Source organism: Camelina sativa, chromosome 10, assembly GCF_030686135.1.
Source record: "Camelina sativa cultivar CO46 ecotype springtype chromosome 10, ASM3068613v1".
Taxonomy (NCBI): Eukaryota; Viridiplantae; Streptophyta; class Magnoliopsida; order Brassicales; family Brassicaceae; genus Camelina; species Camelina sativa.
In genome coordinates, this window is record NC_141889.1 from 24,726,219 (window position 1) to 24,750,363 (window position 24,145).

At 37.2% G+C, this 24,145-nt stretch overlaps 4 protein-coding genes and 4 pseudogenes across 7 annotated transcripts; 4 read left to right on the forward strand and 4 right to left on the reverse strand.

The window, feature by feature from the left end:
* Positions 1–42: 42 nt before the first annotated feature.
* LOC104719602 (crossover junction endonuclease MUS81-like) lies at positions 43–3,684 on the reverse strand (annotated as a pseudogene). The gene is made up of 14 exons (XR_015568061.1): positions 3,380–3,684; positions 2,881–2,975; positions 2,720–2,798; positions 2,526–2,612; positions 2,309–2,431; positions 1,971–2,206; positions 1,767–1,894; positions 1,524–1,654; positions 1,348–1,399; positions 1,097–1,255; positions 927–1,006; positions 603–840; positions 433–519; positions 43–342 (listed from the first exon to the last, which is right to left on the reverse strand). The product of XR_015568061.1 is annotated as a crossover junction endonuclease MUS81-like (transcript).
* Positions 3,685–4,206: 522 nt separating this feature from the next.
* Positions 4,207–5,660, forward strand: LOC147937304 (uncharacterized; annotated as a pseudogene).
* Positions 5,661–8,763: 3,103 nt separating this feature from the next.
* On the forward strand, positions 8,764–9,828 carry LOC147937305 (uncharacterized). Its single transcript, XM_087468738.1, has one exon. It carries the CDS (start codon positions 8,764–8,766, stop codon positions 9,826–9,828), a length of 1,065 nt encoding a protein of 354 aa, XP_087324864.1.
* An 891-nt stretch (positions 9,829–10,719) lies between these two features.
* On the forward strand, positions 10,720–14,589 carry LOC104732873 (uncharacterized). 2 transcript variants are annotated; one of them, XM_087469183.1, is made up of 6 exons: positions 10,720–10,905; positions 11,099–11,179; positions 11,353–12,446; positions 13,340–13,759; positions 13,937–14,193; positions 14,277–14,589. In XM_087469183.1, the coding sequence occupies exons 2-6, from the start codon at positions 11,121–11,123 to the stop codon at positions 14,535–14,537; spliced, it is 2,091 nt and encodes a 696-aa protein (XP_087325309.1). In that variant the 5' UTR covers positions 10,720–10,905; positions 11,099–11,120; the 3' UTR covers positions 14,538–14,589. The 2 variants fall into 2 exon arrangements, with proteins under 2 accessions (XP_087325309.1, XP_087325308.1); XM_087469182.1 differs by having other exon boundaries at positions 10,778–10,905; positions 11,350–12,446.
* A 617-nt stretch (positions 14,590–15,206) lies between these two features.
* LOC104719599 (protein PTST, chloroplastic) lies at positions 15,207–17,420 on the reverse strand. Of its 2 annotated transcripts, none has more exons than XR_015568472.1 (8): positions 17,242–17,420; positions 16,955–16,991; positions 16,621–16,858; positions 16,424–16,513; positions 16,134–16,308; positions 15,950–16,038; positions 15,734–15,836; positions 15,207–15,632 (listed from the first exon to the last, which is right to left on the reverse strand). XR_015568472.1 is itself a non-coding variant. In XM_010437546.3 (8 exons), the coding sequence occupies exons 1-8, from the start codon at positions 17,243–17,245 to the stop codon at positions 15,530–15,532; spliced, it is 849 nt and encodes a 282-aa protein (XP_010435848.2). In that variant the 5' UTR covers positions 17,246–17,420; the 3' UTR covers positions 15,207–15,529. The 2 variants fall into 2 exon arrangements, 1 of the variants encoding a protein (XP_010435848.2); XM_010437546.3 differs by having other exon boundaries at positions 15,734–15,846.
* A 58-nt stretch (positions 17,421–17,478) lies between these two features.
* On the forward strand, positions 17,479–19,702 carry LOC104719600 (uncharacterized). Its single transcript, XM_010437547.3, has 3 exons — positions 17,479–17,793; positions 18,893–18,957; positions 19,446–19,702. Exons 1-3 carry the CDS (start codon positions 17,643–17,645, stop codon positions 19,512–19,514), a joined length of 285 nt encoding a protein of 94 aa, XP_010435849.2. The 5' UTR covers positions 17,479–17,642; the 3' UTR covers positions 19,515–19,702.
* Positions 19,703–20,975: 1,273 nt separating this feature from the next.
* Positions 20,976–21,723, reverse strand: LOC147937306 (agamous-like MADS-box protein AGL75 pseudogene; annotated as a pseudogene).
* A 622-nt stretch (positions 21,724–22,345) lies between these two features.
* LOC147937307 (FBD-associated F-box protein At5g38590-like) lies at positions 22,346–23,712 on the reverse strand (annotated as a pseudogene).
* Positions 23,713–24,145: the final 433 nt, after the last annotated feature.

Consider the following 24,145-nt stretch of genomic DNA (forward strand, 5'->3'; position numbering starts at 1 on the left):
GTTGTTTACCTTATCGTTGAACTTGGTTTCAAGAAGAGAATATTTTCAGAGGAACAACAAATTGAAACGGTTATAATTGTGAGCCTAAGCTTCAGTTACAAGCACAAGTGGTTCTTCTAATCACTGTCCGAAATCTAATAGAGCAAGTCGCTAATATATGCACTGGAGCAGTTTCAGATCACTCTCTCTAGTACATAACAAAATGGTTAAAGGGACAAACACTAGAGTAGAAGTCAGTCATTCACCCCAAACTAACTTGTATATATTCTTACTAGCTGATGCCCATATTACATTGTTGCTTTGATTCCTAAGCATTTCTTCTTGCGCCGAAACATTCCCATCCTTCAAAAAACCATGGAGAGATTGTTATAGTTCAAGACTAGAAGTCATCAGTCTGTTATAAAGCAGTACAAGTGTTAAAAAAAGGCTTACTAGTTTAGAATATGCAGAAGCAAGAGACAAAAGTGTTGGGTACGTATCAAGAATAGCTATGGCGATTTCCTCTGTTACCTGCGGCACCTGCAACAAAAAGCATTGTAGAGAAGTTAAACTCCATACGTAAAAGATCCGAATAAAGCTTTAGCAAGACTCAAAATCAATACCTGCATAAGCTGAATAGCAAATACATCGCTGATTGTCATTCTATCAAGGTCTTGACACCTTTTGACAAAATCATCGAACAAAAGACACGAGGCCGGGACTTTGCTCTGGTCATCAATCACCCGGGACTTGTAGTATTGGTATATCGATTTAGTGAGATAACCATATTTTCTTAGCGTCTCACCCAACCCATTTGTCCTCACCACATCAAAGCCTTCAAGAATCTCCGTTGTGAAACAACTAAAGCACATAGATAAAAACAAATTTGGTTTCCAAACCTCAAAGAACCAAATCAGAAATCTTCTGTTAAAAAGATATAAACTTGCGCCGTTTTAATGCTTTCTGATGTTTTAGACTGGTTTGGATCCCCTTCAAGAATGTATATCAGCTTCTTGATTCCTAATCTCTGGCAATTCAAGAAGAAACAACCCTCAACGAAAGATGGAGCAAGTCAGACCTCTAGGAGTTGAGAGAGTACACTAGTACACACACAAACCTGAAGTCTAAGTTTTTGGTCCTTGTAGCGATTATCCATAATTGACGAGTGCATATCATCAATGCTCTTCCTCTCAACAATAAAGTCCAGAACATATTCATCCTGTTGATACTTATGCCGAGCAATCCATATACAGTCCCCAATAGGTAATCGTCTAACCTACAGATGCAACAACGTAACACCCACTTTTCCAGTTAATGTCTGATAAGTTGGAACCTGTTGACATCTATCCAAGAAAAGCAAATGCAAACCTCAATCTTAATCTTGAATACAGAGCATATGTTATCAACTAGGGATCGTGATCTGTGAATAAGAAGCTTTGGGTTAGTGTTACCAACAACAACATAGGTAGGCTATTATCACAGTTTCATAACTAAACCATAAGAAAAAGCAAATAAATAAAAAAGCTAAGTAGAGTTCCACAAACCCCTTGGTGGCAAACTGTTCTCGATCATCGAGTATCATGATCACATCATATGCTTCCTCAAAAACTTCACCAAATCTAAGAGGTGGAAGGCGTGGAATAGTTGTTACTCCTTCGGTTCCATTTGATGCCAACTTTTTACACAGCACACAATAAAGAACAACCAATGCTGATTAGTACTACAGTTGCTGCTGCTGATCGTAAACATAGAGTTACATAATCTACTGAAGTCAGATAGTTACATACAGAAGATGAGCCGGCTTTCATGGGATGAGTCGAACCAGATGAACATGGATTTAAGGTGGATCCAACATTGCAAGAACGGAACTTCTTAGCACGAGATCGCTCAAGATCAACTTCACCTGTATTCGTAGCTAAGAATTCAACATACATCATTTAACAGACACAAGACTAAAGATATCATATCACATGCTTGCTAAAGACTCTTACATGGTTGTGCTTTAGAAGGTCCTGCTGGAATGGATGATTGTGCCCTGGATCTTGCATCGACATACGGCTGTTCTTCTCTCATGGTAAAAGAGTAGGTTGAATCTTGATTATGTGGTCTCTTTGCTTGCTGTGCAGGCTCCACTTCATCATCAGATAAGATTTCAACTGGATTAGATAATCGAGATCGCACGATACATTCATTTGCTGCATCATGGCCTTCAACTGTTAACATGTACCTACAAGAAAAAACAAGTCAAGTCATCCTTTGTCTCAAGGTAAGGCCTACTTCTTTATAAATAATACAAGTCAACTGTTTTAGCAATGAGTTTTTATTTTACTTTGCTGGATTGCTATATTTCACCACCAATCCCTTCTGTATAAGTGTTGTCATGCAGCTCCATCCGCTATACCACTCCCTCTTCGACTGTCCAATTCCTGCTTTTCCTTTTCCTTTCTCTGGTCTATCACCAAGAATGAAGGAATAAATTCAAGCAGCAGTGATTGGGTACAAAATTTAACAACATATCAGAGACTGGAACATAAATTGAATCATACACAATAGGAACTTGTGAGAGCCCACTGGCTTCAGTAGCGTCCATAAGCTCTTGTTTACGCATGAATTTTTTCCCGTTTGCAGTCTCTCTGGTAAAAGAAAAACATTAACGCCATAAACACAGTCCTGAAGAAGGGTTCACTGAGATGAAAGAAAGAACTACATTGCGAGGAAAATACACATGTAACTACTAAACCTGTGCAATGTTATCAGTAATGCATAAGACGCAGTATTAATTTGCGGCCTGTACGGTTTCTTTCCCTTGGCCTTTTCCCCTGAACAGAAATAAAAACATTACATTGATATGTTCAAGTGAACAAATGTGAGATAATAGATAGATACAGCAGTCACCATTACCAGCACGGTTTCCAGGTAAGTGTTCTTGCTCAGAACTTTCAACCCCAGTAACAAAATATCCTTGCATGAGCTTAACCATCAACTTGCCAAAGCCCCTACGCAAACAAATCCAGCCAACATATGAAAACAAAAACCAAACAATTTGGTGGAGATACAAAGCAAAGCAACCCAACACCTACAAGAATGAAAACATCTTGAAGCAACAAATACAGATTCTTTGATTCTTGAACAGTTTCAATCTTCTTAAAGAACCACTAATGTATGAGAGGTCAATAAAAATTGAACAAAGGCCACATCTTTTTCTCAACAGATTGTATCAGAATCATTACCCAACTCAATCAATACTTAAAAAGTCGGAGAATGTCGAACCAGAAACACAAAAAGGTCACATCTTTTCCTGAGAAATTGAACAAAGGTCACATCTTTAACCCGTAACCGAGCAAGAACAGCTAAAAAGCCCAGGAAATGTATGGAGGAAAAAAGAAAGCAAGAAACATACTTGATCTCTGACAAGTCTTTGAGGGTGTCAATTGAATCTTTAGCGTCACAGACATTTCTATACGCCCTAACAAATGTCCTCTCCAAGTGTTCTGACAAACCCTTAGGCCTAGCAGCGTCTTCGTCAACACATAATCAGCTAAACCTTTGTTCGCTTCACACCGTACCCTTCTCTCATCAACCATCACTACCCAACACTACAAAGAGTTTAGAATCTATCAAATTCTTTGGTGCATTATTACACTAAAAGAGGGAATTTTCTTGCAAAGGTTTGATCTTTGGTTTGCTACAGAAGTGTGTGATGAACGCTTTAGGCGTTCTGTTGTGAATTTTCAAAAATTGGGGGATTTGACAAACATCGATGTGACAAGTCAAGAGCCTCAGTCTGACACAGAGGCTTAAATAATCCAAGTTCCAAGAACTTCGATATAAAAGAATCTTGGTTTCAATTGAACTAAACCGGTTTTTGAAATCTCGATCCAACTCTTAACCCAGAATGGAAATCAAATTATAAATTAAGAATTAGACCCGTTTGATTAGTTTGATAAATGAAGTATTACGGAGAATTGGTGGTAGGAGTGTAGACAGGATTTCATCAGGCTTCCCACTTTTGGGCTTAGAATACTTTATCTCATTTAGTGTCTTTCACTAGTTTGAGGACTAGAGTTTTAGTGTGGAAAAACACATTTTTTTCAGCTCTGTTCATCCAGCTTTCAGTGGTTTTTTTGCTTTCTAAAAGTAGATCTACAAAAGGGAGAACAAAAGTTAGCGGTTTTTGGAGAAAGCGAGAATTAAATTCGGAATTGGTGCTATCATCCAGCCTCAGTCATGTCTTCCGCGATGGACAAAGCGCTTATGGCTATGTCACTCAAAGACGACGAAGATGTTCCGTTTGAAATGCCTGATCTTCCTGAATTCTCATCCTGCGAAAGAAACACAATCAGTCTCGTGGGTCGCACTCTGAACCCAGCTCATTAGCCAATGAATCATCTAATCAAAGATATGCCCAGGAAGTGGCAAAAGATTGGAAGAGTTAAAGGCACAGCTTTATCGAGAGAAAGATTTCAGTTTCTATTCAAGTACGAACATGAACTTCAAGAAGTTCTTGATAAAGGGGTACAGACTTACAATCAGTGGGCTTTGGTTATCGACAGGTGGTATGAATTTCCTCCCGACAACTATCTCCAATTTGTGCCTCTGTGGATTCAGATCTGGAAATTACCGATAAACTTTTACACCAAACAAGCGTTGACGGCTCTTGGGGAAATCATCGGTCAAGTCTTGGAGGTTGCTTTTGATCCCGACGAGCCTCAAGTCCAAGAATTTATAAGGGTCAAGGTAATGTTTGATGTATCTAGACCACTCCGAAGATCAAAGGCTGTTTCCATCAAGAATGGTGGTACCACTTCGGTTAATTTTGAATATGAAAGGATAGAGAAACGCTGCTTCGAGTGTCAGAGGCTCACTCATGAGAAGGACATGTGTCCTATTATCCTTTTACAACAACAAAAAATCGAAGATGCAAAAAAAGCGGGTGGTTCTATCGAAAAACCCAAACAAGCTCCAGTTTTAAAGCCTGACTCTTTGGTGTCCTATCAGAAGAACAAGTGGGGATTGATCCAAATTCTGGAAGACCGCGTATAGCACCAGAAGTTCTCGAAGGTATGAGGCAATATCTGAAGATAGGTAATGCTGACGAGCTTATGATTAAAAGGGAGCGTGTAAAGAAGACAGTTGGTGAAGTGGAAAAAGACCCGATTGCTAAAAAATCCGTTCTCCGTCTAGAACCTCCTCCAATCTTTCATCCTGAAGTGAACAAAGGGAAAGGGTTCGTCTTTGGTTTTGAAAGCTCAAGCTTCTCTCCGAGAGTTGTGATTCCTGCTCCTACAAGACAAGAAATAATAGTGCCTGATGCCATATTATATGGAGATAATCATGGTTCAATGGAAGCTTGTGTTTCAGAGTCAACGAGGTCAGGAGGTAGTTTCCTCACTCTGTCCCAACCTTTTCAAGTCAGTCCGACGGTTTATAGGCCTGGCTTTTTTGAGGATGGACCTTCCGGGACTGTCATGAAATTTCAAAAGGCAAGGAAGAGACCATCCAAAGCTACAAGGAAACTCAAGCCAAACGTTCCAGGCCAATTTGAAGCTGTTATTGATTTGAAGCAGGGTTCAAACATAGGGTTGAAAGAGAAAAGAAAAGCAGACATTGTGGGAACAAGCACTGCTAAATCAACAAAGCTTAATCCCAAAGAGGTGATCCCAAAGGGGGGGATTGCCTAAACTCCAATGAGCATAATGAGCTGGAATTGCCAAGGATTGGGACGGTCTCATGATTTGGTGATTCCTCGTCTCAAAGAAATGCGTAAAAAACATTTCCCAGAGATGCTGTTCTTGATGGAGACAATGAATAGAAGAGATGTATTAGTAGACCTGCAAGAATGGTTAGGATATGATAGAGTTTTTACAGTTGATCCCATTGGTAAATGTGGTGGAGTGGCTCTCTTTTGGAAGAACAATATAAAACTGGACTTCAAGTTCTTTGACAAGAACCTTTTAGATGTACATGTGCAGTTTGGGGCACAAAATTTCTTTGTTTCGTGCGTGTATGGTAATCCAAATAAGAGCAACAAAAGTGAAGTTTGGGAGAGAATATCAAGAATAGGTATTGGAAGAAGGGATCGCTGGTGCATTCTTGGAGACTTTAATGAAATATTACACAATGGAGAGAAGGTGGGTGGTCCAAGAAGGAGTGATTCTTCTTTCAAACCTTTTTCTGATATGTTAAAAACTTGTGATATGGTTGAGCTCCCAAGTCAAGGCAACAAGTTTACTTGGGCTGGAAAGAGAGGAGATTTGTGGATTCAAAGTCATTTGGACAGGGCTTTTGGGAACTGTGAATGGTTTATTCAATTTCCTGCCTCTAATCAAGCTTTACTGGATATGAGAGGATCGGATCATCGTCCAGTCTTGGTAAAATTGATGTCTTCCCAAAAAACGTATAAAGGGCATTTCCGGTTTGATTGTCGTCTTCTGCATAAACATGGTGTAAAGGAGGATATTGAAAATGCCTGGAACTCTCGAAAACAAGGGATAAATCTATCAGTGGCAGAAAGATTAAGAGAGTGTAGAAAATCTCTAAGTGGGTGGAAAAAAAAGAAACAGTATGAATGCTATTGAAAAGATTCAGCAAACTAAGGTTGCCCTAGAGAAAGAACAGTCTGATCGTTGGCCAAATTTTCAAAAGATAAGAATTCTGAAGAGAGAATTATGTTTTGCCTACAAAGAAGAGGAGAAGTACTGGCAACAAAAAAGTAGACAACGGTGGTTAAGAAGCGGGGATAGAAATTCCAAGTTTTTTCATGCCTCAGTGAAAAATAACAGAGCTAGAAAAAGACTTGAAAAACTCAAAGACATCAATGGGAACTACCAGAAATCGGAGGCAGCCAAGGGTGAAGTGGCTTCGGCATATTTCTCAGAGCTTTTTAAATCCTCCAATCCAGCTCCCTTTCATGATTGGTTCTCAGGTTTTAGAGCAAAAGTTTCAGCTGTCATGAACAAAGCTTTGATTAGGAAAGTGACTACAAAGGAAATCAAAGAAGTTGTTTTCTCCATCAAAGCTACGAGTGCTCCAGGCCCTGATGGTATATCTGCTTTGTTCTTCCAACATTACTGGAGCACCGTTGGTCCCCAAGTAACCACTGAGATCCGGAAGTTTTTTGTTGAAGGTGTCCTACCTATAGACTGGAATTACACGCATTTGTGTCTGATCCCAAAGACCTATCACCCTACAGAGATGGCAAACTTCAGACCAATAAGTCTATGCTCGGTCATTTACAAGATCATTTCAAAGATCTTGGTAATACGACTGCAACCTATCCTGCCCGAGATTGTCTCTGAAACGCATTCAGCATTTGTTTCTGACAGGTTGATCACTGACAACATTCTAGTAGCCCATGAATTAGTTCACAGCTTGAGGGTTCACCCAGTCATATCTAGTGAATTCATGGCTATAAAATCAGATATGTCAAAAGCGTATGATCGGGTTGAATGGAGTTATTTGAGGTCCTTGCTGGTGGCATTGGGTTTTCATGTGGTTTGGATAGAGTGGGTGATGAGATGTGTTTCTACAGTTACTTACTCTGTTTTAATTAACGATCAACCGTATGGCATGATAAATCCACAAAGAGGGTTGAGGCAAGGAGACCCCTTATCCCCGTTTCTGTTTGTGATGTGCACCGAAGGTTTAACATTTTTGTTGAATAAAGCACAAGAGGAAGGCAAGATAGAAAGAATCTCCTTTTCTGAGAATGGTCCATCGGTCAATCATTTGTTGTTTGCAGACGACAGTTTGTTTTTGTGCAAAGCTTCTTTGGAGCAAGCAGAAATGATCCAACAAATCCTAACCAGATATGGAAATGCAACAGGTCAGATCATAAATCTTTCAAAGTCTTCAATTACTTTTGGTGCAAAAGTGGTTGGTCCTATCAAAACTTTGATTCAACAAAGGATGGAGATTTTCAATGAGGGAGGTGCTAGTGTTTATTTAGGCCTTCCAAAATGCTTCAGTGGATCAAAAGTTGATATGCTTAATTATCTGAAGGATAGAGTTAAAGGGAAGATGTCAGGTTAGTACTCACGACATTTATCTCAGGGTGGCAAAGAAATGCTTCTGAAATCGGTTGCCCTTGCAATGCATGTGTTTGCAATATCTTGTTTCAAACTACCGGTAACAACTTGTGATAATCTGTCAAGTGTCATGTCTGACTTTTGGTAGAGTTCAAATGAGCATTCAAGGAAAACACATTGGGTGAGCTGGGAAAAATTTTGTCTCCCAAAACAGAATGGTGGGCTTGGTTTCAAAGATATAAAAACCTTTAATCAAGCTCTCTTGGCCAAACAAGCTTGGAGACTTATCCAATTCGAAGAGTGTCTCCTGTCCAAAATCCTGAAGAGCAGGTATTACCCAAATGCTAATTTCATGGAGGTTAGTTTGTCGTCAAGACCATCTTTTGGTTGGCGTAGTATCTTGTTCGGAAGGGAGTTATTACAAGGAGGTTTGGAAAAAAAGGTTGGAGATGGTGAATCAATGTTTGTCTGGACTGAACCGTGGATCAATGACAATGGTATGCGAGCTCCTTCGAGGAAAAACATCCTGTTTAATGTTGGCTTGAAAGTTAAAGACTTGATAGATCCAATCTCAGGAGATTGGGATCCTGATATTTTGGAGGAGCATTTCTTTCCCCAGGATGTAATCAGAATTAAAAACTTCAAGCCTATCAGAGAGCACAAGGATTACCAGGTTTAGAAATATAACAAAAGTGGAGAGTATACGGTAAAATCGGGTTATTGGTTTGCAGCTCAATCCTCTAAATCTCAAGTGAGGATGGAGTCAGAAACTCAGCCATCCCTAAATTTCCTAAAAGCAGAGATATGGAGCATTCAAACTGATCCTAAAATAAAGATCTTCTTATGGAAAGCTTTAAGCGGTGCTCTACCGGTTGCGAGTGCTCTTAGTAAAAGGGGAATGGTAGGCGATGAGAGGTGCCAAGTGTGTGGGGAAGAAGGAGAGACTATCAACCACATTCTATTCACTTGTCCTTATGCTAGACAGGTATGGGCTTTATCTGAATATCCTTCTCCTGAGGATGGTTTTCATGCTGGATCAATTTTTTCAAATGTGTATCACTTATTACACAACCGGAAAAATTCTGACTGGCCTGCGGTTGTAAGAAACAGTTTTCCTTGGATAGTTTGGCGAATTTGGAAGAATAGAAATTCTCTCTGCTTTGAAGGAAATTTGTTTTCACCGATGGCTTCAAAGGAAAAAATATATGAAGATGTTGATGAATGGTTTCAGGCTCAAGAGGTGGAAACCGATTCAGGAGCTCGATCGGGTAATAACCACTTCATTCAAAGCTCTGCTGATCGTGAGGGATTGGTTCTTTCAGGCCACTGGTCGCTTCCTCCTGAGAGTTGGCTAAAATGTAATGTGGGTTTCTCTTGGTCTAAGAGGAATGCTATGGCTGGTGGAGCTTGGGTGGTTAGAAATGATAGAGGTGAGGTTTTGTTACACAGCAGGAGATGTTTCTCTAACCTCAGAAACAAGGAGGAAGGGGTCCTAAAAGTTACGCTATGGGCGATGGAAAGTATGTTTAGTCACAGACTATCAAATGTAGTTTTCGCCATTCAAGATAAAACCATAGTTGGAGTGTTGAATAGGCCAAAAGCGTGGCCTTCTTTCAAATTTCAAGCAATGGAATTATTGAAGGTTCTAAGGTGTATTAGTGGTTGGGCTGTGGAGTTTGAAGCAGAAAAAGACAATAGAGGAGCTGGTTTCATTGCTCAAAGTGTTACCCGAGAATTAAGAGTACAATCATATGTTGCAGTCTCTTATCCTCTCTGGATGATGACAGTTTTTGAGGAGGAAACTTTGTCCTCTTTTGGCTAAGATGGATCTTGGAGATCGGTTTTTTGGGGCAAAACTTTTGTAGAGTAGGGTATAGAATGAAATGGTTGTAGTTTTCGCCTTCTTTCTACTGATCTGTATATCAAGAGTTTCTGTTAGCTCAATCTTGTATATTACTCTCTTTGCCTTGGACATTCGATATATAATATAAACAAAATCAGTTGACCAAAAAAAAAGATTAGTTTAATAAATCAAAACCGGTTCAAAGATGTTAAAATTGTTGACTTTGACTTGGTTAAACTGAGTTGATTTGCTTGGTTTAGTAAACCGGAGCACAACTAAACCCAACATCTCAAACACCACTATTATACTGTATTTAATAATAGAGCACCAGTGAAGAAGATCCGTTCAATATCGGAATCAACCCTATTGACCGGCATTGACCATAGTGGTGCACATGAGTTTAAAAGGCTAACCGAAGCCTAGAATATTGTTCTCTTCACACTCAACCTAAGAAAATACCTCAACAAACTCACATCAAGGTTATTTATAAACCAAGGCTACCTCTTTTTTCTATCAAATCAGAAAATATATTCCGCCGACTAGGTTTCACGGCGAGAGGTGGCTCACGGCGAGATCATCTTGACGTAATAACATGAATGAGTCCTAAGTTTCATCATTTAATAGTATAGATATACAAAAGGGTCGCAACAAATACCAAAAAAGTCAAACGTGTGATTCATATACTATAATTCTTTTTTGAATCATAAAATAAAAATCTGAGTTACGACAAATTTTAAAGTAAAATTTTATGAAAAGAAAAAAAGAGAGTGTAATGTTAGTGATAGATGGGTATGTGGCATCCAATAACAGAGTGGAGAAATCCATGGTTCAATTCAAAGCAACCATAAGATTAGCTCAAAGAACACCACACTTTAGATTTTGTATTTTGTATTTTAATTTGACAGTTACAAGTCGCTCACTTGTTCCTTTCCCTTCAATTTCTCAATCTGTTGTTAGTTCTCACTTCAAAATCTATTACTATTATTCATGCATCATCAACATCGTCATCATCATCATCCTTTCGATATTCACAAACGTTTCTTTTGGTTTCTTTAGGTAAAAAGTCTCTTTATCTGCAAATTTACACTTTCTTCTGCATGAGTAAACTAGATAAATTAGTCTCCCCATTGAAAAAAACAAACAAAATTTTCACCGACATAACAACGACTTGTCATCAAAACACTAATCCATTTTTATGTCTTCTTCTTCTCTTAGGAAAATTCTCATCAATTCCATTTTTACGTTTCAGAAATTTGATCTCACATCATATCATGCTCGTTTCGTTCTCTCTTTCCTCCTCAATCTACTTCATCTTCTTCTTCTCCTCCAGGTACTTTATTTTAATTTTCCATTTTTATGATACTTTTTTTTTTCTTCAATTAAATTATGTCTTTACGCGTTAATAAAATAAAATACGCGTTAATAAAATAAAATACGCGTAAATATAAAAAAAAAGTTTTTTTTTTTTTTTTTTACTTTTCTTTAAATATATAAACACAGTAGTGTTCGAAGAGGTTCAATTGTTGAAACCGACACATCAAAGACTCGATTTTTTTCCCAACAAGTGAAGATGGTGATCGAATTAGAAAATTCTGGAATCGATGAAGAAGAAGAAGAAGAGATTAGTGGATCGCCGAAACTGGTTTTTAAATTCGCGTTTCAGACGGAAACGTTCGAGAGGTTGAGTAGAGAAGGTTACAGATCGTTAACTGATGATTCCGGTGTGGAGAGGGAGAGCGAGGAAAGTGTTTTTTGTTCTTCTTCTTCTTCTTCCTCTTCTCCGGTGATTTTTACGGCGGCGGCCAGAATATACGAGCCAGCGTCGGCGAAAAATCTCACTTTTGTTTTGGAAAACCCAAAGGCGGCGACTTTTAGGGTTGAAGACTGTTTGAAAGAGAGATCACAAACAGAGGATCACTCTGTTTTTCACGGCGAGGAGAGAATAGAAACAGAGGATTACTCTGATTTTCACGGCGAGAAGAAAAAATCCTCCGTTTTTGACGGCGAGGGGAGTGTAAAAACAGAAGATTACATTATTTTTCACGGCGAGAAGAAAAAACCCTCTGTTTTTCACGGCGAGGAGAATAGGAAAACAGAGGATTGCTCTGTTTCATCCGTCGAGGATAAAAAGATCAGATTTTTAACAGAGGATGACTTTTTGGAATCGGATTCTGATTTTGTTGATTCGAGTCAGACATTCACAAGCAACGACGAAGATGGGTTTTTATCAGATTCAGACTTTCCGGAGGAAGAGCAAAACCGTAAAAAAGACAATTCTGGTTCTGGTTCAGAGGAAGAAGATGAAGATACAGATGGGTTTGAGAGTTTATGGGAGCATCAAGATTTGATTGAGCAACTTAAGATGGAGATGAAGAAAGTCAAAGCAATAGGTGGGCTTCCGACAATTCGTGAAGATGAAGAAGATGATGATGATGAATGTCCTAAGATCATGGAAGGTTTAAAGCCATGGAGGATCGAAGAAGAGAAGAAGTTTACACACGTTGATACCATTGGTGAAGTTCATAAGTTCCATAGAAGTTACAGAGAACGAATGCGAAAACTCGATATCTTGAGTTTTCAAAAGTCTTATACTCTCGGTTAGTTCTCTCTTAATTCACTCTTTACTTTTTTTAATTAGTTTTGGTCAAATAACTTAGCCTTTATTGTTTTTTTTTTTTTAATTTTCAACCATAGCAAATTTTTTAATTTTGTAGTGTTTTATAAGTTAGAAAAGAAAAGGTCCCACGAAATCTACACATAATAGGGTTTAGAGAATTTGATTTTTTTTTTCTTTCTAATTAGCGTTTTTGAAGTGAACATTACACCAAACCTAAAAGCTGACCATTAGTATATTTAATTGTCTTTATGAGTTTCTTACTAGTTTTGTTTTGTAGTAAATGTTTTCTTGGATGATGTGTGTTTAGATTTTTAAAATTAGTTCATGAAGAATATGGAATAAATTTGTTAGGGAACAGTGACGAATAAAATCATCTAATGTCAGAGAAGAAATTAGAAAGTTTTTAGTCATTTTTTAATTTGTTCACACTCATTTTATCAAACCAGACTAGTGCGTCATACTCGAATATCAAAGTTTTTTTGTTTTCTCTGTTTTTTAAAGACAATGCACACACATGCATATCTTTAGTGGCCTATCTCACCAAATGGGTTTAGTTTTTTGAGGTTAGCTTCAATGTTAGCTTTTATGTTTCTTCTTTATTGCATTGCTCTCTTATGGCACTCCTTTACCTAATTTTTCCCACTCTACCACTAACTTAGTTTGCTAGTGCCAACCTACCTTTCTCATAGTATTAATTTACTCCCAACTTATTATTTTTATCATTATTTAATTTAACTCTAAAAATAACAAATGAAAAGTATACAATATACGATGAAGTTTTGTTTGATTATCTTCTATTGTACAATTTTCTTGAGTTGATACGGTTTAAACTAACATTTTTTGTGTATTGTTTTGGTCATATTGTTCTTGAAGGGCTTCTTCAATCAAAGATCCCTCAACAAGCAACCTCGGCCGTTGGATCCTCTCCTTCCCAGTCGTCTTTTTCATCGGTTTTCTCGGTTAACATTCGGTTATGGAAACCAAAGAAATCTGAAACTGAACCAATGGTTCAATTCATAAAAGATATTCAGGGGGAATTAGAGAACGTATACGTTGGTCACATGTGTTTGTCATGGGAAATACTTCACTGGCAATATGAAAAGGCCATTGAATTACTAGAATCTGATGTGTACGGATCTCGTCGGTACAACGAAGTCGCTGGAGAGTTTCAACAGTTTCAGGTTTTACTCCATAGATTTCTTGAAAACGAGCCCTTTGAAGAGCCTAGAGTGCAACATTACATCAAGAGACGTTGTGGTCTTCGTAATCTCCTTCAGGTCCCGGTTATTCGAGGTAAGAACCCTTAAACCGAATCATACTAAATCCTTAATCCGATTCAGGAGTTGCTAACTGATTCTTGAAATATTGCCTCTTATTTACGTTATCAAATAACTTCTTGATTATATATGTACTTTGCTTGGTTTAGAGATGTATGTGACTGATGAGAAGAACATTTGATTGTGTTAACAGAAGATGGAAACAAGGACAAAAAGAATGGAAGAAGAAGAGATTACGAGGAAAATGAAGACGGTGCGATTAAAAGCGATCAACTAGTGGAAATCATGGAGGAAACAATTCGATTGTTCTGGCGATATGTACGGTGTGATAAGCTTTCTAGCTCGATTCATGATCAGAAATCGCAGACCAAATCACAGATAGAACCGGATCATGAAGAAGACTCGGAAGATCTAGAGATGTTTGCCGAGGTTAAATCACAACTTCAAAATGTAAGTGTTTTTTTTTTTCCCTCATAAAACAAAGTTTAAGAACCGGTTGTTATGGTTTGTGTGATTGATGTGGTTGGTTGCAGAAGGAGAAAAGGTTGAAAGATGTGTTGAAGAGTGAGAGATGTATTATAAGAAGATTCCAAAAGCACAAGGAAGAAGATTCAGCAGAAGATCATGTGCTTTACTTCTTCTCACAAGTGGACATGAAACTTGTGACAAGGGTCTTGAATATGTCCAAATTGACTAGGGATCATTTGGTTTGGTGTCGTAATAAGTTGACCAAGATTAACTTTGTGAATAGAAGGTTACATTTAGATCCCTCCTTTTGCCTCTTCCCTTGTTGACATATTGACAAATTTGTACATTGGAGTAATAATAATATACAAATTTTGGCCTTATGTAATTGTAAGTAAAACTCATACAGTGTCTCAAATTGTGGCTATTACATGTGATGAATTTATTGGTTTCACTAGGGGTTGATTTGGTCCACAATTGAATCAAATTGGTTAATTTCAAAATGGTAAACAAAAACCAGGTTATATCCTAGTTGCTTGTAATGTCTCTTGACTAGTCTCTTATTCTTCAATTATGAAAATGGAGCGAACACTCACTCACTCACTCACTCATTTTTGGTTTATTGCATTGACTCACTCACTCACTCATATTTGGTTTATTGCATTGGGTCAATTCTTCTGGTACTAGAATAGGATTTGGAATGTTTTAAGACTAGCATCTGCAAGCTTTCAAATCTGAATTCAAGGAAATATCATTGGTGGTGGAGTCTCAAAGCTTCAAACTCATTTTTTACCAATAGCTCTTTCACCCAAAACAAAAATTTACTGATATCCAAGGAACCTATCTTTCTTATTCTCTGGATTCAAAGCTAATGTCAAAGAATCAAAACCAAGATAATAATTGAGAGATGTAAATATCCATGAGAACGCTTTTGAGTGAACAAAAGACAAGAAAGCCTAATGAGTCATTTGAAATGACTCCTGTATGGAGCTGATAGGTTCAGGAAAACCGATAACTTTGTATTACTCAAAAGAGATGAGAACCACGAAGAACAATACTTCTTGACTAACCACAAACAAACTAGAAGAAAATGACGAATAGTTAATGATCTATAGACACCTAATATGTTCTTCCTCCCACCTATTTATACAGTTATACTATTCCTTGTATCCAACAGCAGGCTCTATTCGAGCATAAAAAATTAGCAAAAGGCAAAACCCTCCAAGAAACTTATAGTTTATATGTCTAGAGTCTCATCCACACCGGTCTGAATATGTTTAATGGTGTATTACCTAAATGTGTGATGCAGAAAGATGAGTAGCTATTCCACCACTAAGACATTGTTCTCCATCATCCCTTCTCCCGAAGTAGGAAACTCAGGTGAGATCTGCCATTCTCCATCCACTAAGAACTTTATTTCGTACCTTTAATTTCAAGAATTTCACAAGAGATTGAAAGAGTTGTATAGTTTCAAACATGAATAAATTGATGGTGAATGCAAAAGTATGAGTATAAGAAATGGTACCGCCCAGGACGAAGGTATAATGTGGTGGAGAATTTGGTGAATAAAGCTGAGTACTCAGGCGATAGATCCTCACGTTGGCTCCATCCATCGAACGATCCCATTACTTGTACACTCTTATGTGAAGATTATCAGTAAGTGAAGTCGATATTAAACTTTAGAATGTTACGCATCAATATATTGTAACAACATCTCAGAATGTGGATATTATTAGCCTACCTCAGCCATGCCAATCCAGAACACATGAACCTCCTTTGTTTGTGCAGCCTCGACATCTTTTATTTGTTCCTTCAACTTTTTTTGAACAGCTTTATTGGGAGAAAAGGCAAAAATTAGTATACATTACAGAGGGATTTGACGAGAACGTAAATAACGATGAAACCAAGAGAGGAAGAGAAGAAACCGTCTAAACGAGAGAGAAGGTGTGACTGAATGTACTTTCCACTGATTTTTCTAGAACCTTCTGGTATACCAAGGTTTGCTACTTCTTCCGCCAGTTTGACCAAAGCCTGAACTTCGAACTCCATAATCGCAAGGTCACTTTTGATATTAGTTATTTCATCCTCCTGTGTTTTAAGCTGCAAAAAGGCATAAGTAGTCAACAAACAACTCAAATCATCTATAAGGGAATGCAAATCAAACAATGAACAGATAGAGGTACTAAAAGTAAGTATATAAATATAACACAAGCACCTGGCGCTTGAGAAAACGATTCTGTTGATTAGCTTCACTCAATTTTTTAACAAGTTTCGATCTCTCTGCATCAATGAGCAGTGACTTCAACTGCAAAACCAAAGGCAGAGTTTTATTAATTGGTACAGAACACATAGTTCCTTCATCATCAGAGTATTATGCTTAGGATAACAAAAAGAAGAAAGATAAAGCTTAACCTCATCACTAGTGAGAGGTCGAGAAATCGAATCATCAAATGAATCTTCTGATAAAGATGATTCCTCTGTGCCAGCACCAACCAAAAATCTCTTCAAGAGCAAACTGTTCTTGTAATGTTTTCGAGTAGAAGATACCAAAGGGTAAGGAAGTTTCTGGAAATGTGAGATTGTGGTCACTCTTCCGAAATTCCATGCTCTTAAGTTCCATGAAAGAGTAAGGCTTTGTTCAAGACAATGACTGTTTAAGAACAACAACCACTTCAACTATTAGTAGTAACTTAAATCCTACTAATAATGTGAATTACAATACAGAAAAAGATTGAAACTTGTGTACCTTGAACAACCAAATTCAATTCTGGGTACTACACAACCTGCGCATCACAACATTCACAAAAAATCAAAACTTGAACTTGTTTCAACCTTCAAAATTCAGTAATTGTCACAAAATAAAGCAAAATGTTACTAATCTCCGATTCATTTACATGCATAGACATTAGGGTTCTGTTATTGAAGCTCCCAGATAACAATTAAGAAAGAAAAGGATTGAAATTTGCTGAAATAGATATAGCAAAATGAGTGTTGAACCAGAAAAATATCAAAAGGGATGATTTTTCGACATACCCATGATTGGATTAGACTCTATTCGTCTTTCTCAACACAAAATAATGATTAAAAAATTGTCTAATTTTGGTTTAAAACCTTTCAAATTATCAAGAAGCTGTGAAGAAGAAGAAGAAGAAGCTGAAAACACTGAAACAAAAATGGTTGCAAAAACGTGCGTAAATCTAATTTGCAAATCTGATCCCTATATTTTTCATTTCATTGATTTAGAGGTCACATAGTTTCCTAAAAAACAACAATTTTCCAAATTCCACCCAAAAAAACGTCATCGTTTCAACTGTCGTCGCGCTCATTTTACTCACTCACTCCCTCTCTTCTCTTCTCAAGATTTGATACAGATCTGTTATTCTTTTGACTAGTTCTATCGATTTTGCCGGATTTGAGATTGAGAGATTTGGAGGATGACGACGATAGGAGGGTTGTTGATGGGGATTGGAAGATCATTCAGAAGGAAGAGAGCTTCTTCACTTGATATACTCTCCCCTAAACGAGCTCCTCGAGACTTCTACAAGGGCAAAAACTGCAAACCCCATGGTTTCCACACCAGAAAAGGTTCCAACTTTGTACTAGTCTTTTTTGTATCTCTCCTGTTTTGAAAGAGGAGGTCTTACTATGCAACTTAGAACAGTTGGTTTGAATTAGACATATGCAACCTAAGGCAGGGCTATTATTATCACCCTAAGTTTAGGAATATATACATGGCTTAAGAGACCAGATTCTTTAGGTGGAAAGCTAACAACAACTTTAACACATAGTTGAATGATCATTGATTCATTGAATGTTGTTACTTGGTCTTAATCACCAAATTGTTTTGAATTAGATCATTTATGCAACTTTAGCTTAGCTGTTATCAACTAAGTTTCAGGATTTTTACATTGCTGGCTTTAGGTACTAGATTCTTTAGGCGGAAAGGCAACAACTTTAACTGCAACTTTTGATCATCATTTGAATTTGTTTCTAGACTTGATTCTACACCAGAAAAGGTTCCAACTTTTTCTAGTATTTTGTATCTATGGTGTTTTCAAAGAGCTCTCACTGTGCAACTTGAACATTTGGTTTTCATGCTCCAGTTGAGAATCAACTCATTTACAATTCGATGTTGTTTTAGATATATGCAACCTAAGGCAAGGCTATTATCACCTAAGTGTAGGAATATACATGGCTTAAGATACCAGATTCTTTAGGTGGGAAAGCCAACAGGTTTAACTCAATTGATGATCATTGATAATTGAGTGTTGTTACTTGGTGTTAATCACCAAGTTGTTTTGGATTAGATTGATCATATATGCAACCTTTAGGCTAAGCTGTTATCAGCTAGGTTTCAGGAATTTTGCATGACTGGCTTTAGATGCTAGGTTCTTTAGGTGGAAAGCTAACAACTTTAACTCCATTTTGGATCATCATTTGAATTTGTTTCTAGACTTGTTTTTTTACCTTTCTCTAATTTTTGTGACATGGTGTAGCTTGACTGATCGAAACTCAATCTTTCTAGATTTATAATTTTCATGATTGCGTTTAAGTTGGTCGCTTTCCACGTGAAGAATATGGTATCTTAAGCCGAATTGTAGATAGTATTATATACAGTTTTTTGCATTTGTTTTCTAGACTTCGTTTTATCATTCTCTAAGTTTTGTGACATGGTTTTTTACAGGAGGATACATTGTGCAGCAAGATAAATTGCCGAATTACGTAGTCCCTGATCTCACCGGCTTTAAGGTTTGTCATTACACCCTCTAAACTCTTTTGTTTTTTTCTGTCTTTGATTCTTCCATTATGTTGATTGCATCTTGATGAACGTGAGAACTAAACATTAGTGAGAAATCTTCTTACAAGTCTTATTGGTCGAAGCTCCCTAGGTTTGTGATCCTGATAAATCTTGTTGTTTGTTGTAAGTTTTTGTGTTAGGAAACCTGAAATGGGAATGCTTACTTAATGTATTAAGCTTCCTAGGGTTTAATTTAGCTCTGCTGAAAAATAAGTAGCCCAGAGTATGTTGTCTGCATCCTAATTGAACATGAGAACCAAAACACTAGTGTTATCCTCGAGAAAACTTCTTACAAGTTGTATTGGTGGAAGCTCCTTAGGGGTACTGATCCTGATAAATGTTAAGTACCTGAAATGGGTGGCAATGCTTACTTAATTACATTAAGCTTGTCGTGTGATTCGGCTGCTCTGCTGATGAATATCTATTTTGGGTTTTACAGCTGAAACCATATGTATCTCAGTGCCCTTTACAAGTCAACACAAACGAGTCAGCCGAAGCTTCCAAGTGAAAATAGTCAGTCAGAAGATATATGTTTTTAGGTCTTCTTCATGTAGCTTCATCAAGTTAAGGACTGTGTTCTACTAAATTTGTCTTCTCTTATACTTTATCGTTAATCCTCTTGTGCTATTCTTAAAATGGGAGATTTGGTTTGATATTTTCATGATATGATAATACAAATATAGAATTCCAAAATAATTAAGAACATGATTGTGGTGGAGTATATTATATACTGTATATAGTATTCATTTGACAAGTTCGATACATAGTATTATAGCAAACATCTATGAAATTTTCATTCTTTTGTCATCACAATTTTTAAAACTCCTTCTCCTCCTAAATCTAAAGGTCTCAAAGTTCAATCTCCGTTTTATATTTAGCACAAAAAGGACTGACGAGGTGTATATTTCTCAGTCTTTGTTCTGATTATGAGTATAAAGAAGTCACAAATAGATAAGATCATAAGCTTGGTTGAATTAAGATAGACCAACAACAACATATTAGATTCTTATACCAATATCTTCCTATTCTTTAAGAAATCTTAAACAAATACATATGGATTCTTTAACTGAGATTCTTGAAGTAAACATCTATGAAAACTAAGAGTGTGAAGCTTGGTATTACATTTGAGCTTTATTTGTTTTGCTGAATACTAAAAACAACATACAGTATACTAAACAAAATGTTCTTAATCATAAAAACAATTAAGGTAATAAACAAATAATGCATCTGTTTTTGCAATTTTACTCATACTAAAAGATAGAAACAGCTTCACAAAATTGTACCTACTTCGCCATTGACTCTGAAGGAGGTGATTGCTTCAACTTGAGTTGTCGGAATGTATTTAACTGTTAGGGATGGTGGAGAGATATGGTAGACTAGATGTCTGAAGTAGTCTGCTCTCATCAAAGTTAAAGACATAGCTCTCATCAAATCTTGAGATAAGCTAGTTTTCTCGAGAGAAGTGTGGAAACTTATGGTTCCATCAGGAGATAAAGGTCAAGAGGAGTGGGAAGCTGCTGCAGACATAATGGAAGGGAAGGAATCATGTGACATAATAGCAGTATAAAGAGTCACTTCTATATCAGTGTGAAGCTTGCAAACAGTAGCTAGTAGTCAGCATAAGTTGTATATGTTATTGTTACTATTAGTAGTAGATTATATAAACATAAGTTGATCAGTATACTGAAACAGAGTTGAAAACAGAGGATGTTGTTAGATACTTGTCATGCGTTATGCAAAATCCCATATAAATAAAGTAAACATGTATGAAAACTTCATTAGGCATCACAGTTTTTAGCAAGAAAGGACTAAAAAAATGTGTATAGTATTTCGGAAATATTAGACAAGATTGGTTGAATTTAAGATAACAACAACAACAACAACAACAACAACAACACATAATAAGATTCTTACAGAGCTAACAAGAGGAGATGTTCCTAAAAAAAAAATACATAAGGTTTTTTGCAAATTAATACATGTTGTGTTCATTATTCAACTGAGATCCTTGAAGTAGCGCTGAGAAATCCTGATTGTTGAGATTTGATGCAGAGACTGGGATCTGAGAGAGAGTATTGTCTCCATGGTTATACACAAATAGCGAGAACTGCTGGCTAGGGTTCAAAGATTGGGTCGTGAGAGAGGACGATGATGCTAAACTCTGATGCAGGCTAGGGTTCAAAGAATGGGTCGTGAGAGAGGAGGATGATGCTAAACTCTGATGATGATGATCGAGTAGTTTGTGTTTCTCTTGCGACTCAAGACATCGAAGCCTTCGTTGGAATGTAGAGATATTGAGTTGCAAGGACTGAATCAATTGGGGGATTTGGTCGGGAGAGTAGTGATCAGAGATTGGATACTTCAATACATCCACATTCTTCTTCGGAGACGACGTCTTCCTCCTCTTGTTCGGATTCTCCAAACCCTTGTCCTTGTCCTTGAGGAACTCAGAAAGATTAACGCGTTTTTTGCTTCTCAAGGATTCGTTTAGCCGACTGTACCTCATAGCCATGTTTCTCACTTTCTCTATCTCGTGAGGCCACGTTTTAAGTTCTCCTTGAGGTCCATAATAGATAACGCAGACCTCAATTTGACACAGAACCGAAAGCTGTTCTGCTTTCCTAAAGAGGGTTTCAAGTCTATTGCTCAAAGCGACGAGTGGGTAAGAAGAAGAAGAGGAAGAAGGTAAAGATCTCATCTTTGTCGATTGCGGAGACAAACTTTGGCTTTCGTGAAAACAAAAATTAAAGATGATGAAGAAATATTATGAAAGTGAGAAACATGGCTATAGAGAAATATTGGTCACTCACTAGGGTTAGAATGATACGTTTTTATGTTTTTCACTCTCTCGCTCATTGATAAAAAGGAAAATTTACTTTTTTCTTTTTCTTTCACGCTCTCTTCGTTAATGAGATCTATAGGGATTTCCATATCTTGCAAAAGATTGCTTAATTAGCCGTTGAGAGTTTTGATTAAAAAAAGGGAAATATTTACATGAAAATAATCTCATTTATTCCGATCTCAATTCGTTCAAGGCTTATTATAGATTTAATAATAATTATAATTTTCTATCGAATTGGTAAAGTATATTTTAAAAGTACGTATATGGAATGTGGCTTTGAAAATCCAAAAAAAAAAAAAATTGCCTTCTACTATCCTTAATTCTTTTGTGCTATTTCTTAAACAAATACATATGTTTTTGTACTCATACTAAGAAGTAAGAAGCAGCGAAAACATGTAATAATTCAACATCCACAATTAAAAACAAGTTTACATGTGGTTGAAGCTCGGGAAGAAAACGCCAACTCCTTTAACATATCAAGGGGTGGAATCACGGATTCTTCAGACCACTCGATTGTTACCATCTTTAAGTGACATGCGTTTCTTAAGATATAAACCACAATATCTTTATCTTGTGATCTCCCAAAGTAATCTGACCAGTTGAAAATCTGTAGACTCGACAACAAGCATTTAGGAACAGAACTCGGTTGATTCCATGAAACCATACCACTACCCCCATCAATATAATGATCCTGAGACCAAGCAGAATAAAATTAGTTTAAAGCCATATTGGGGCATGCATGCATCAGACTTACAAAAAACAATAGTTTATCGAAGAAACTTACTCCCACTCCAGAGATGTCTAATACTTGTAACTTTGGAGAATCCTTGAGCAACTGGACAAAGAGTTTCGACAAAGTCATTTTGCACAAACATAGTTTCAGTTTTTCAAGATTTTTGAAAACAAAACCATCACCACCATACACACCCTGCCAACAATATTAAAATCATTAACAAAAGGATCACATTAACAATATTGACAATGTAACTTGCAGTTGATATAAAACAGAACCTAGTTACCACTTACCACTGAACATATTGTAAGACGCTTGACAGATGTGATTGATCCAATAATACTGTTGAGATTAGAGTATCCAACATCGACATATGCTTCCGTCAGCTTAGGCATATTCTTAATCAAAGGGGAGTAGTGTTCATGTTCCTCATTACTACCCGAGTCGACAAGTTTCAAATACTTTAAATTAGGAGTATCTATCTCATACCCTATATGAAAACCAATTATCACCATCATTTATACAGAGTGATAAACTCTACAAAGACGGGACAGTAATAGTTAAATCTTTCATATCGTCGTCACATGAACAATCCAGCACCGATAGATCTTCAAGAACAGGACAAACTGATAGGAGCTGTTCAAGTCCATCTACAAATGTCACAAATTCAAGTTTCAATGTCTTCAGAGAGGGAAGACAAACCATAGATGGAGCATCAATGGAAATCGTGCCACACAGTTTCAAGATCACGAGCGATTTGCAGGTAAACAAGCTGATCGGAAACTTGTTTCCAATAAAATCCGAATAAATCGTAATGATCAGTTCACGTACATGGCGAGAAACTGCAATCTCAACCCACAGTTTGATATCTTCAGGTTCAATCAAACTATCATACAACAACACAAGACGCAAGCATTCTATGAAGGGAGCTCTATGTAATGGCAGATTCTTGTAGATAAACTCCCGATGTCCAGGCTTTGTACCCCAAGGAGAAGTGAACTCGAGTCTAGGCAACCACATCCAAAGAAACTCCCATTGTTTCGACAAAACGCTAGTGGACACAACTTCTTTAGTTGAAAGAAACGATAATATCTTCACCAGCAAGTCATCAGATAACAGACTGATTCTGTCCATCTCTTTTACCAACACCCCAAGATAGTACTATTATTGCCTCTGACAAAACAAACACTATATAAGATTCAAAAAGGTTTTGTCTGAATCCAACCAAAACGATATTAGTAACAAATAAAAACACAGCTAGCCACACAGAGGTCAGAGGAACAGGGACAAAACCCTAGAAATTAAAACCAAACGGTCCAAACCTGTGTGAAGTTCAGCGGAAACCCCAATTCTTAACAAACCCAACGATGATTCGAAATCAACAAAAAAGAAACACTGTAAGAAGAATCGAAAGCCAAACGATTCAGTAACAACCGAAACCACAGAGAGAGGAACAGAGACAAAACCCTATAAAACCCTATAAAACCCTATAAAACCTTATACTCTTTTCTTTCTTTCCTTTTTAGCATTTTAATATCATATTAGCGCGCTCGCGCGGCAGTACAAA